This window comes from Atractosteus spatula, chromosome 13 (assembly GCF_055471065.1).
Source record: "Atractosteus spatula isolate fAtrSpa1 chromosome 13, fAtrSpa1.hap1, whole genome shotgun sequence".
In the NCBI taxonomy this organism is placed as follows: Eukaryota; Metazoa; Chordata; class Actinopteri; order Semionotiformes; family Lepisosteidae; genus Atractosteus; species Atractosteus spatula.
Window position 1 is genome coordinate 7,313,953 of NC_142718.1, and position 13,378 is coordinate 7,327,330.

At 42.2% G+C, this 13,378-nt stretch overlaps 1 protein-coding gene across 1 annotated transcript; it reads right to left on the minus strand.

Moving 5' to 3' along the window:
- Positions 1-7,176: 7,176 nt before the first annotated feature.
- LOC148821725 (tubulin alpha-1D chain-like) lies at positions 7,177-10,090 on the minus strand. The gene is made up of 3 exons (XM_088930179.1): positions 9,895-10,090; positions 8,536-8,684; positions 7,177-8,418 (listed from the first exon to the last, which is right to left on the minus strand). Exons 1-3 carry the CDS (start codon positions 10,073-10,075, stop codon positions 7,435-7,437), a joined length of 1,314 nt encoding a protein of 437 aa, XP_088786305.1. The 5' UTR covers positions 10,076-10,090; the 3' UTR covers positions 7,177-7,434.
- Between the last annotated feature and the right edge of the window lie 3,288 nt (positions 10,091-13,378).

The following is a 13,378-nucleotide window of genomic DNA, read 5'->3' on the forward strand; positions in this document are numbered from 1 at the left end:
TCATTCAAAAGGCTTCAGTTTCCCATCTATATTTTCAAGATTGAAATTTGCATACAAATAACTGAATATAATTATAGCCTGTTGCATTGAAACATAATGCAACAACAGACGTGCAGATGTTGTTTGCAAATAAATCTATAGTTACAGGCTTTGAAACACAGCTGAAGAGTTCCCTGCTTCCTTTATATAGTCAGTGTTGCCTAAAAAGAACAAAAACACAAAATGGTCTTGTTGCTTAAATGACAGAAAGCCAGTACACAATAAAATGGTTTTATAATTAAAATATTAATTGTGCATTTGTTTTCTCAACAAATGACCTACCTCCTTATTTGTCATAGCAATAAAAACAGGAGAAACAGGAAATCATACATTGTTCCAACTATAAAAGCAGCTTTTTACAATTGATAATGGACCAGGTGAGACACAATGGCAGTTAAATGATGTTTATCACACCAGTGTTTTGGTATGTAAATCCCTTAGGAGAAATAGCCCTTTGTTTCTTTCTGTGCTCATATTTCTCAGCCTGCTAGAAAATGACGCCTTAGATTAAAAGGGTCCTGCCCAGTAGTTTTTATCTCAGTAGAAACTTGAGCACATCCATATTAGGGATTTATGCGAACAAGTTTTTAGCAGTTCTTCCAATCTGCCTTTTGAACCAAAAAAGCATCCAAATTAAATAGACTTTGGTAACTTCAGGCTACCCATTCCACACATTGAAACAGTATTTCAAGACAGCAGTCTTACAACAGGAATAAGTAATAGGTTTATTCCATGCTGAAAAGAGAAGAAAAACGCAACGTTTCAGCTGTGGAGCCTTCTTCGGGTGCCTGGTGACACATCCAAAGAAGGCTCCACAGCCGAAACGTTGTGTTTCTTTTCTTTTCAGCATGGAATAAACCTTATGGCCGTGCAGTGGCTCTGTGGCTAAGGATCTGCGCCTGTGGCTGGAAGGTTGCCGGTTTGTATCCCACTGCCTGCAGAGGAATCCTACTCCATTGGGCCCCTGAGAAAGGCCCTTAACCCCAACTGCTCCAGGGACGCCGTATAAATGACTGACCCTGAGCTCTGATCCCAAGCTTCTCTCCCTGTGTGTCTCATGGAGAGCAAGTTGGGATATGTGAAAATTCCCAATTCGAGACAAATTCCTAATACATGAAATTGTTGATGGAGCCTGCTAACGGCTTTTACATGCTGAACTGTAACTATCACACCTGCTTGATCACAGAGGCTCTGTAACCATCACGTCTGCTTGATCACAGAAGCTTTCTCCCCCTGTACTTACCCCCAAATGGTGAATGTTTACCCAAATGGTAAATGTTTACACTAAACTCCTGATGACAAAGGAAGGATTCTATTTCCTTCGGTTACATCAAAGACAGGAGGGGGAAAGAGGAGGGGGGGGGACATGTATTTATAAGTTCTGTAAGACCATATCCACTTTGAGCTACGATAGGTACTATAACTATTATGGTGCTTATTGTGGTTCCTTGTATGCATACAATAAAGCTTGGCTAGACGAACGAACACTTCAGGCTCGAATTTCTTGGTTTCTACATTGTATATGGCCAATAAAGTGATCTGATCTTTTCTTGTTCTTTCGCAGCCTACGCATGATGACGCAGCTACCTACTTGAATCTTAGAACAGGTCGTGTTCTTCAAGTGCTGTACAATTACGAAAGTTCTCCTCTACAAATTACTGACATAAACTCGCCTAAAACCTTGCTTTAACAGAGCTTGAATCTGCTATCAAGTGGGCATTCAATGTTGTCACCTGACTGATTTAAAACAATTTTTCTTTTCAGCGCTATGCATGATGTCTGACCTCTCAGCATTTAGACCTGCAATCTAAGAGATGAAAATGTGGATACTGTCCTCAAACCTCTTCACCTTTTCTGAATTGATGTAAAAGGCGCAGGCAAGAGCAGAGTATGCTAATATGCCACAACAACAGCCACAATTCTTATACCCTCTAACTCTCCAGCCTATAACCAGCTCTATACACTAACACCCCAGAAGTTATTTGCTATACTGCTTAAACTCTGAAGTGAAGATACTAATAAAGAACGATTCAACCATTCAGGTAAATTTTCCTTCAACCCTTTATTGAAAGAACCCACAGTACTTGGGCCTCAGGCACCTGGCCGACTTAACATACTTAAGAAGCAGTTTTACATCAATTGACTTGACAACCAAAAATTCAATACACATGCTAAAGAACACATAGCTTTTTTTTGTCTTAGTTTGTTTCATGCACCGTCAGTGGTGTTTTCTAGCCACATCTACATACATTTGTTAACTTTAAACAAAACACACACAGTTTTTAGAATATATACACTACTGTTCTGTACAGCACAGCTTTGGATGAAAGGCAGTGGCTTCTGGAGGTTCCAGCGATCTGTTTGAATGAAGAAGGTGTGTTGCCATGTCTTTATCACCTCCTTAAGCAGGCCCTGTGTTCATTAGCTGCTCTCTGTGCTGCAGTTTTCCACTTTTTTAAAATCACCTTATTGGCCATATACAATTTCTTGCATTAAGAATTTGTCTTTTCACATACCTCAGTTTGCTCTCCTTGAGACACACAGCCAGGAAGAGAAGTTTGAGGTCAGAGTACAGGGTCGGCCATTGATATAGCACCCCTGGAGCAGTTGGGGTTAAGGGCCTTGCTCAGGGGCCTAATGGAGTAGGATTCCTCTCCCACCCACAGGATTTGAACCAGCACCCTTCCAGCCACAGGTGCAGATCCTTAGCCACAGTGCCATCGCTCCGCCCAAGGCCTAGTTTGCAAGGCAAAACAGGCAGCAGCCCTCATATCAACTGACATTTCACTCTGATACAAGAAGGAAACATTTGCATTTATGAAGTTCGAATTTCTGTTTTCTGTATTTGACTGGTCCCAGGATGTCACGGCAAAACTCCAAAACATTTTAGCAAAAATGCACTCAGATCCTGTAAAGCGCCTTGAGTGGAGTGTCCAGAAAAGTGCTATATAAGTGTAAGCAATTATTATTCATTAGTATATACTTATTGTTTCCACTCCGCTAAGAAGAAAAAGGGTAATATAATAATAATAATAATAATAAACTTTATTTTATATAGCGCCTTTAAAGGTGGCTTCTCAAAGCGCTTATTAACAAAAGACCAATGTGTGGACTATAGTGCTTAAATAGCAAGATGAGAATGCATTTACTATGGAACAAGTAAAGGTTTATTCCATGCTAAAAAGAGAAGAAAAGAAACACAACTTTTCGGCTGTGGAGAGACACACCCGAACAAGGCTCCACAGCCAAACGTTGTGTGTCTTTTCTTCTCTTTTCAGCCTGGAAGAAACCTTTACTTGCTCCTTTGCAGCCTACGCATGCTGACACAGCTACCTGCTTGTCATTTGCTATGACTGATATCACCATGTTGCTGATCTTTTCCCACTTGCACAAACTGGTGCTCAATCGGGCTTTGTGCTGCAAATTCTTTTTGGTTTCAGTTCCTGATTGAAATGCCGAAATGCTTGCACTTCCCTATTTAAACATTTTGCATTAGAATAGTCACAGATCTCACATGTATGCGCTTCAATTGGAGCATTTGTCTTCAAAAAGAGTCTCTTGTTAAAGGCACTTGAAAGAAAGCTTGCAGAGTTTGTTGCTGCTTCATTTGCAATTGGCTTACCTGTTCTTCTTTTTAACATAAGCAAGATAAATGTCCTGAGGGAGGTGGGGTGGGGGGGGGTGGTGGTAAGCTGTAGTCCTGCTGGAGATGTGAGTCAGGGTTACATAGCAACAGCCCAACCAAACAAACAACATTTCTCATGTGATCACACAGCAGGTATTTGCGCTGACACATCTTTCTGCCGGAGCCTAGTGAAAGTGAAAAATCCTACAGTTATACTTGGTATGGGAGGGTCATTTAAGCCTGTCTCCTTAAGGATTTTTAAAAAGATCAATCCCTCATACAAGTTACATACCAGTAACAGGGAACAAATAGTGGACAATACATCCACTTTATTACTCGTTTGGGTTGATTATTATAATAATTGCTTACACTTATATAGTGCTTTTCTGGACACTCCACTCAAAGCGCTTTACAGGTAATGGGGACTCCCCTCCACCACCACCAATGTGCAGCCCCCACCTTGATGATGAGACAGCAGCCATAGTGCGCCAGAACGCTTACCACACACCAGCTATCAGGGGGGAGGAGAGCAGAGTAATGAAGCCAATTCATAGATGGGGATTATTAGGAGGCCATGATTGGTAAGGGCCAATGGGAAATTTGGTCATGACACCAGGGTTACACCCCTACTCTTTTCAAGAAACACCCTGGGATTTTTAGTGACCACAGAGAGTCAGGACCTCAGTTTTACATCTCATCCAAAGGACAGACCCTGTTTACGGTATAGTGTCCCCATCACTATACGAGGGCATTAGGACCCACATGGTGAGCGCCCCCTGCTGGCCCCACTAACACCTCTTCCAGCAGAAACCTTAGTTTTCCCAGGAGGTCTCTCATCCAGGTACTGACCGGGCTCACACCTGCTGAGCTACAGTGGGTTGCCAGTTGTGAGGTGCAGGGCGATATGGCTGCTGGCTGGCTTGCATATTTATTTCATCTTAATTTAGTCTGGCTAGGATTCCGCCTTCCCTAATTTATTTCATTTAGCAATTGAAACGTATTTTCTGTTTACAAAACTGAGGTAGGGCAGAAAAAGAGAGCTAATTTGGAGTTTGTGACGGTGGTCTACTTTGATATGAGAACCCCGTGTTCTTCATTTACTTGTAAGCGGTGGCACTGTGGCTAAGGATCTGCGCCTGTGGCTGGAAGGTTGCTGGTTCAAATCCCGCAGCTGGTAGAGGAATCCTACTCTGTTGTGCCCCTGAGCAAGGTGCTTAACCCCAGCTGCTCCTGGGTTGCTGTATAAATGGCTGACCCTGTACTCTGACCCCAAGCTTCTCCCCATGTCTGTGTGTCTCATGGGGAGCAAGCTGGGGTATGCGAAAAGACAAGTTCCTAATGCAAGAAATTGTATAGGGCTAATAAAGTCATCTTATCTTATCTAAATGTGTTGGTAAGACAGCACTTCAACAAAAAGCATGGGAACTGCTACCTTCCTCAAAGAAATATGACTTGAAGAGAGATCCATAGGGGTGGCATGGTGGTGCAGTGGTTAGCTGTGTTGCCTCACAGGGCTGGGACCCTGGGTTCGATTCCTCTAGCTCTCTGTGCGTGGAGCTTGTGTGTTCTTCACACGTTTATGCTAAGCAACAGGCTACAAGTCAGGATCCACCCAGGCCAGGACACCAGTCCATCTCAGGCTAGTTATTGCTATATAAGCGATGATATTTCTCTTATTTAATTACCATTTTTCTGAGGCTGGAAGGGACTGTGGCCCCTGTACGAAGGCTGAAGGCGGAAATGGAAAAAGAAAACCAGACGGTTGCAGTATCAGAGCCAGGGCAGATTTTAAAGACAGGCAGTGGACTGCAGTAGGTGGTCACACCTGGGAGGCATGGAGGGTCTTGCTGAACGGATTGATTGATGACGGACACTCGCCCTCCAGTACCTTTTCTTTTTTTAAATAAATTGTATTGTAGAATTGTATTCTTTGTAAGACGTGTATAATTGGTGAAATAAAGCTTATTTTCTTTAAAAAATTAAAGATATTGTATAATTTCACATTGATTTTTGATTGATGAATTCAAAAACTGGTAATGTTTTCTCACAATGGCCCTTCCTTTAAGCGGATTCCCATTATTTTTAATTATTATTTAATCATTATTTTATTATAATTCTGCTTTGCCTATCTCCAGTTTAATCATTCTTCAGTGGAAGTGCCTTTCTAGGTTTCTAGTGTTGCTTTTAGATTCAGGGGTTAGTTACATTAATGAATATATAAGACACTCTATTTGATGCATCTTTTCACACTTTGTGCTGACTTCCATATGTCTCTTGAATATAGTGAAATGTTGTTCAGCTTAGTGAGATTTAAAGCTAAAATCAGTTCATTCTAAACCTTGTATGTTTTCTGACTTCATTTGAATTGGCTTCATTACTCTGCTCTCCTCCACACTGATAGCTGGTGTGTGGTGAGCGTTCTGGCGCACTATGGCTGCCGTCGCATCATCCAGGTGGATGCTGCACATTGGTGGTGGTGGAGGGGAGTCCCCATTACCTGTAAAGCGCTTTGAGTGGAGTGTCCAGAAAAGCGCTATATAAGTGTAAGCAATTATGAATTGTAATTATTAAAGAATACAAAGCACTGCAGTGCTATTCTCAAACAGATGTCCTGACTGAGCACCAGATTAGAGTTCTCCTAATGTAGCACATCCTTTCTTGCTCAACAAAGGTGTGGTGTACAGGGGTCACTAAAATTAGTGGCTCCCCGCTACACGTGTTGGCTGCTCAGTTTTGCTAAGTTGTCAACTTCATAAAACCAGAAAATGTAATTGCTGAATCACATGGTTCACATTATTGTCAGTCGTGCCCAAACGTAGGTTAATAGCTGGGCCCCGTGCACGGTGGTTGAACGAAAATCCAAAACGACGCAAAGGTATCCAAATTGTTTGACAAGACGTTAACGTTGGACGTTACGCAAAGGTCGATAAAAAAAGGTCGAGAGAGAACGAGGAATCAGGATCGAAGGGTTGAGTAGCTCTAGCTGAGAAAAGTCTCAGTGGTGAGTGAGGACAGATTGAGGAGAGAGGGCTTAAATAGGAAGGAGCATGGTACCAATTAGTGCACGAGTATGTGCGGAGGCTACACATTGGTGGTGGTAGTGGGACTCCCCATTACCTGTAAAGCGCTTTGAGTGGAGTGTCCAGAAAAGCACTATATAAGTGTAAGCAATTATTATTAATTATTTGTACACAAGGGTCAGAAATGATGGTCCAGACTAATAACTTCCTTTGAGAGATTCTACAATATGTATTGTGTTTACAAATATACAGGATAAGCTTAATTAATGCCACAAAGACTTGCAGCCGACCACAGAGGAACAGAGAAGGTGTTGCTGTAGTGAGTGTAGTGAGTACAAATTGTTGTTGTTTCAGTGTTTTAAGTTGCTCATGGAGAATTACTCATGACAATTATTGTGGATTGTGAGCTTGAAAATATTCAGATTTTCCATTACAAGTACCAAGGTTTTTGACCATATTTTGTATTAAAAAAATTCTCCCAAACACAAAATATTGATGGACTGACGTAAGAATTTAATACAGAAATTAAGCATGATTCAGTTTATCATATTCGATGATGATGGCACAAGACTTCAAACTCGAAAGCACCTTTCAATACATTTAAAATGTGTGATAATGCTTTTGTTTCTGAAATCTAATATGATGTGAGAATATGAATTCTTTTTTTAATTTACATAGATACAGAGCATTATTTCTAATCTCTTTAACACTTTCTCTCTGAGTGTTGCTGTCTGTAGAGCTTTCCATATCTTAATACTCTTCTCCTTCCTCTTCCTCTCCTTCCTCTCCCACGCTGTCAGTGCCCACCTCTTCATAATCCTTCTCCAGGGCCGCCATGTCCTCTCGTGCTTCAGAGAACTCTCCCTCCTCCATCCCCTCTCCCACGTACCAGTGGACGAAGGCACGCTTGGCGTACATCAGGTCGAACTTGTGGTCCAGGCGAGCCCAGGCCTCAGCGATGGCGGTGGTGTTGCTCAGCATGCACACAGCTCTCTGCACCTTGGCCAGGTCTCCCCCAGGCACCACAGTTGGGGGCTGGTAGTTGATGCCCACCTTGAAGCCAGTGGGACACCAGTCCACAAACTGGATGGTGCGCTTGGTCTTGATGGTGGCGATGGCAGAGTTGACGTCTTTGGGCACCACGTCTCCACGGTACAGCAGACAGCAGGCCATGTACTTGCCATGACGGGGGTCACATTTCACCATCTGGTTGGCTGGTTCAAAGCAGGCATTGGTGATCTCGGCTACAGACAGCTGCTCATGGTAGGCCTTCTCAGCAGAGATCACGGGGGCGTAGGTGGCCAGAGGGAAGTGGATGCGAGGGTAGGGCACCAAGTTGGTCTGGAACTCAGTCAGGTCCACATTCAGGGCACCATCAAAGCGCAGGGAGGCAGTGATGGAGGAGACGATCTGGCCAATGAGCCTGTTGAGGTTAGTGTAGGTGGGACGTTCAATGTCCAGGTTCCTGCGGCAGATGTCATAGATGGCCTCATTGTCAACCATGAAGGCACAGTCAGAGTGCTCCAGGGTGGTGTGGGTGGTCAGGATGGAGTTGTAGGGCTCCACCACAGCTGTGGACACCTGGGGAGCTGGGTAGATGGAGAATTCCAGCTTGGACTTCTTGCCATAATCAACAGAGAGGCGCTCCATCAGCAGGGAGGTGAAACCAGAGCCAGTACCACCTCCAAAGCTGTGGAAGATGAGGAAGCCCTGGAGCCCTGTGCACTGGTCAGCCTAGAGAAGGATACAGAGAACGTTATACATAATGTGAAAACAGCTGGAGTTTCATGTAAAATCTGAAAATCTTTACAGATTAAATTGAGCCAGAAATGCATAACCAAAATGCCTCACCAACTTGCGTATCCTATCGAGCACCAGGTCGATGATCTCCTTGCCGATGGTGTAGTGCCCGCGGGCGTAGTTATTGGCAGCGTCTTCCTTGCCAGTGATGAGCTGCTCGGGGTGGAACAGCTGGCGGTAGGTACCCGTGCGCACCTCGTCTAGGGAATTAAAAAAGAGCATGAGAAATAAGCAGAGACTTTGTCACGATCATAATCCCTCCTCTTAAGGGCGCTCCAACTCTTTCACATTTTGGTTGATCATGTGCACCTGCTGCCAATCCTGCCCCTCCATATTTAAGCCGGGCGCTCTCGCTACTCCTGGCTCTGCATTGGAAGACGGACGCCCGGAGGCCCGCCTACCACCAAGTTGCCCTACGTCCGCAGCTTGAGGGCATAGACCTCCTATCGGCGTCCTGACCCAGCTGAGTCCGGGGCTCAGTGCGCCTGGCCTCGTGATCCCATTTTTATTCCCTCTCCCTGCACCGGATCCCGTTCCGGTTTTTATCCTTGTCTAATTTTTCTTTCGGATGGATCTCCCGGCTATGGACTTTGGGACTGCTTCCTGGTCTCCTCTCTTGGAAAGTTTTGAACTTGTTCGCCTGTACCACGCCACCTGAGCACCAGAACACTGCCGCCACGCCCCCCTGTCAGTCATCCCGTCCTGATCCTGTCATGTTTACCTGTTGCCCTCCTCCAGTCTCTTCCGGATTTTACCGTCTGCATAGGGTCCTGACCTACGCATCGTTACAGACTTTTTGATCTAACAGATGTATTAGAAAGGGGAGAAGACACTTTGAATCGTGGGAAAACTATGTAATATTTTGTACTATGAAGGATTCAGGAGTGGTTGTGTGACTGATTAAAGGTCAATAATTTTGTGCAAAGAGTGCAGAATTTATAATTCTCTCAATTTCTATGTCACACTTCTGTTTCTTTTCTATGTCCTCTTAAAACAAAAGAGGAAGGTTGCAACTACTTTCCATTTTTTTCGGAAATTATAAAGTAAAGTAGGTGGCTACAAAAGACAAATTTGGAAGATTGAAAGAAGAGGAGATAATTGAAATCGCAGAAAAAAAAAAGATGTACCTCATGTCAGTTTTTTTTCACAAAAAAATAAATAGGATATATATAGGCATCCCTTTAAAACTAAGTTTTGTTAAACTATTAAAAATCGTGTGTTTTTTTGCCAGATTCAAAAGAACAGTGATAGAGATACTAACGCAGGGAGAAAATACTTGGTTCTTCAGCTGTTGATCTGAAGCAGTTTGTGGTTAAACCGTATGTCTGACTACCTGGACAGAAAATTCAAGTGTATGCTATTTTGTTTCTAGATGCAGGCTGTATACATTTTTGGACAACTGTCACTTACCGATGACAGTGGGCTCCAGGTCCACAAACACAGCCCGGGGGACATGTTTGCCCGCCCCGGTCTCACTGAAGAAGGTGTTGAAGGAGTCGTCTCCTCCTCCGATGGTCTTATCGCTGGGCATCTGGCCGTCAGGCTGGATCCCGTGCTCCAGGCAGTACAGCTCCCAGCAGGCATTGCCCATCTGGACACCAGCCTGGCCCACATGTACGGAGATACACTCACGCTACAGAGAAACGAAGAGGAGACACACTGAATCTGGGTCCTCACCGCCTCATCAATGATATCACCAATAAGAAAGTGCTTGTTGCAAAGAAAACAAAATATTGCTATCCTTTTCTTTTTATGTTTTACTTTTTATACAGTTATGGGTAAAGGAACCTACAGCTATAGCAAGAGAGTCCGTAAAGATGGGTTATATGGTGGATTGCAATCTGCTTAGATGTAGAACAAATGTCTGTGTATTTCAGCTCAGGCTTCATTATGTCAGCTGTCAGACTAGCTATTGGTGCAAGCATACCCTTGGAAGACTGCTTAAAGTTCACCAATTGGAAGTGTGCAGAGCAAATAGTGTTAATACTCATGCGAAATGATTCCATTGCTGACACATTCCGTGAAAGGATGGAATCCTTCGTCAACACATTTTTACACTTTCAAAAGCCTTTTTCAGATGTTCTAGTGCTGTTTTTCCATTTTAAGAATACAGGGAAAAAATTGGTTAGTGGCTTAATACATTGTTGCATGAAACACGTAGAAACAAAGCGAGCTGGAAAGTGTTGACACTATCCACTATCAACAGTCAATATGTATGGTATTTTCTAGTTTACATGAGGTTTTAATTTAATTTATTTTACCTTGTCATAGTTTCCCAAGGTATATCATGCCTTACCATGTATTGTTCTCGTGTTAAAGTGCTGGATTACGAGCAACCTACTGATTAAATTAATCATTTCAGTCTGTATTTTCAGTAGCAAACTGGGAGGGATTAATATGTGAACCCTGAGCTAGTTAGCCCAGTATGTAGTTTCACACCTGCTCAGACAGGTCTTCAGCTGTTGTAAAGTTGTTGTCAGCTCAATAATGGAAATGAGGAATGGTTTTAGAAATTCTCCCTCTAGCAAACCAAAATCTACTCATGGCACTTTTTTCTTGAGCAGAAATCAGAATGTATGACTTGATAACATGGCTGGATTTGTTGAATTTCACACAATGCGATCATCCACAGCGCCATTTGTGGAATGGCAAGATCTTTTTTGATCAGGTTTGCATCACAGAGTAATGAACTGCATTTTGTGGGGTCACTATGACAGTTGCGTGAACTTTAAAATACACAATCAAAGGAAAACAGACAGGTTTAAGTGAACAGTTCTTTCGAGGTAAGCTTTTGATACATTCCACTAGCTTTACAACCTTAACAACGGTACATTATATGTTCAGGTGGGGAGCTGTGTCAGCATGCGTAGGCTGCAAAGGAACAAGTTATAGGTTTATTCCATGCTGAAAAGAGAAGAAAGAAACATTGTGTTTCCTTCTCTTTTCAGCGTACATTCTATGTTTTACTTAAAGCATCTGAAAGAAAAAAAAATGAAGAGAAGCTCCTCAATTGTTTCAAGTGAAGGATTTAACAGATCTCCTGATTTTAGCTCTACCAATGGCTACATTTTTTTTTAACAAATTAAAAATGAAGCAAAGTTTTTAACTCACCATTTTGATTTTTTCTTTCTGCAAGCCGAAGTCTAGGATTCGAAATGAGAAGACTGTGTATGAAGGTAGGCATGGAAGGCTATATTTATAGCCCCATTGGAGTGGATTACTTGGCAACCAGGTTTGTTGTTGGAAACTAGGGGTTAACTCAACACAATTGTCCTCCGAAATTAAGGCCAAACTCCAAGACTACACTACAGTTCAACACCTTTTTACACGTAACTGAAAGGCACAAACACAAAGCACTTGCCCAGTAACTACCAACAAACTCACCCGAGTCTTTCATTAACTGAGAGTGGATTCTACTGTATATGTATGTCAACTTCCTTAATAGCCTTCAATAACTGACCCACTCACATTCAAAAACTGTAGAAACCTATGTTTAAAAAGTCAGCCAGTTTCTCTTAGTGTGTGATCTTATATAGATCCTTTAATGTTGAACGTCAGTTAAAATGTATTTTTTTCGATCAACATGATACAATAGTAAATATCATTAGAGGGTCGTTAGGATTTATGTCGCTCTGCTCAGCAATACTCAGCAATACTCAATATTTTGTTAAAAAATGTGGAAGATTTGGACAGAATTTTTGGCTGCATCCATGTTGCATGTGGAGTACATTAAATCAAATACTGTAAAAAATGTCACATCTTTTTTCCCTTATTTTAGATTTGCAAAATACAAACAGTAATTAATCAACAATTATAATTCAATGCTACATTTAACTACAATCCTACATCTGTTTCTATTATGATCAGGCACAAGACTATAATATAGACAGGGTGACATTGGAGGTTTGAGCTTCTGCTGTATGTCGTACCCCAAACTGGCCATGGCACTGTGTGTACTCTATATCAACGAATACATCATAGTAAAAAGCAGTACTGAAAATTGAGTGATGTATATAATGAATTTCATGCGACATTAAATAGGTACCGTACTGGGGGTAACAACGTAGTTAGGCCTTAGAACATTGCATAAATTATAAATTATTTAGTTGGAAAAAACCTGGATTCAAAATGTTCATTTGTTTCTTGCATTGTTTGGTTTAAATTAATTTTCATGTTCATTCACTGTGTTCTGAGAAATGTCAGATCCTCAGAATGAAATACACTCTGTTCCATTCTTTTCTTCATTTGGACATTATTTTTAGTCAAAGCGAATAGACAATTTTAAAAGGTTCATTGGAAACTGTTCTACTGCTTTGAAATTGTTTGCATTGCCTGCCTGTTAAATCTAAGCTGGGTGTTATACTCTTCTATCACATAGGTCCATTTAGTATTGAAAAAAGAAGGTTCTGGGTAGCAGATGGTGCAGTGGTTAGCAGTTTCATTCCAGACGTGGGGTTCAATCCGTGTGGAGTTTGCATGTTCTCCCCACATCATGTGGGTTTCCTCTGAGAGCTCCAGTTTCCTCTTACAGTCCAAAGACATACCGGTAGGCAAACTGGCTTCTGGGAAACCTGGCCTTGGTGCAAGTGTGTGCGTATCTGTGCTTGTGTCTGTGTGTCTACCCTACGATGGACTGGCATCCTGTCCAGGATGTATCCTGCCCAGTGCTTGCTGGGACAGACACCAACTCCTCGTGACTATAAATTAGATCAAGCAGTTAGAAAAAATGGATGAATGGATGAATAGTAGGTTTACTATTACACACATACAGTGGGTGAGGACCAAACCAACTCAGAACTATTGAAGGTGGACACCCTTAGTTCTTTCAAGAAACACCTGGATTAAATTCTTGGTTGAGTACATTAGAAGGAAATGAAATAAGCAAAATTAAATG

What these genes read in the sequence shown, in the direction of transcription:
- LOC148821725 (XM_088930179.1), bottom strand. Translation starts at nt 10,075, where the DNA reads ATGGGCAATGCCTGCTGGGAGCTGTACTGCCTGGAGCACGGGATCCAG. An exon ending in CCTGGAGCCCACTGTCATCG is followed by an intron (nt 8,685 to 9,894) that starts GTAAGTGACAGT and finishes TTAATTCCCTAG; the next exon opens with ACGAGGTGCGCACGGGTACC. An exon ending in TCGATAGGATACGCAAGTTG is followed by an intron (nt 8,419 to 8,535) that starts GTGAGGCATTTT and finishes ATCCTTCTCTAG; the next exon opens with GCTGACCAGTGCACAGGGCT.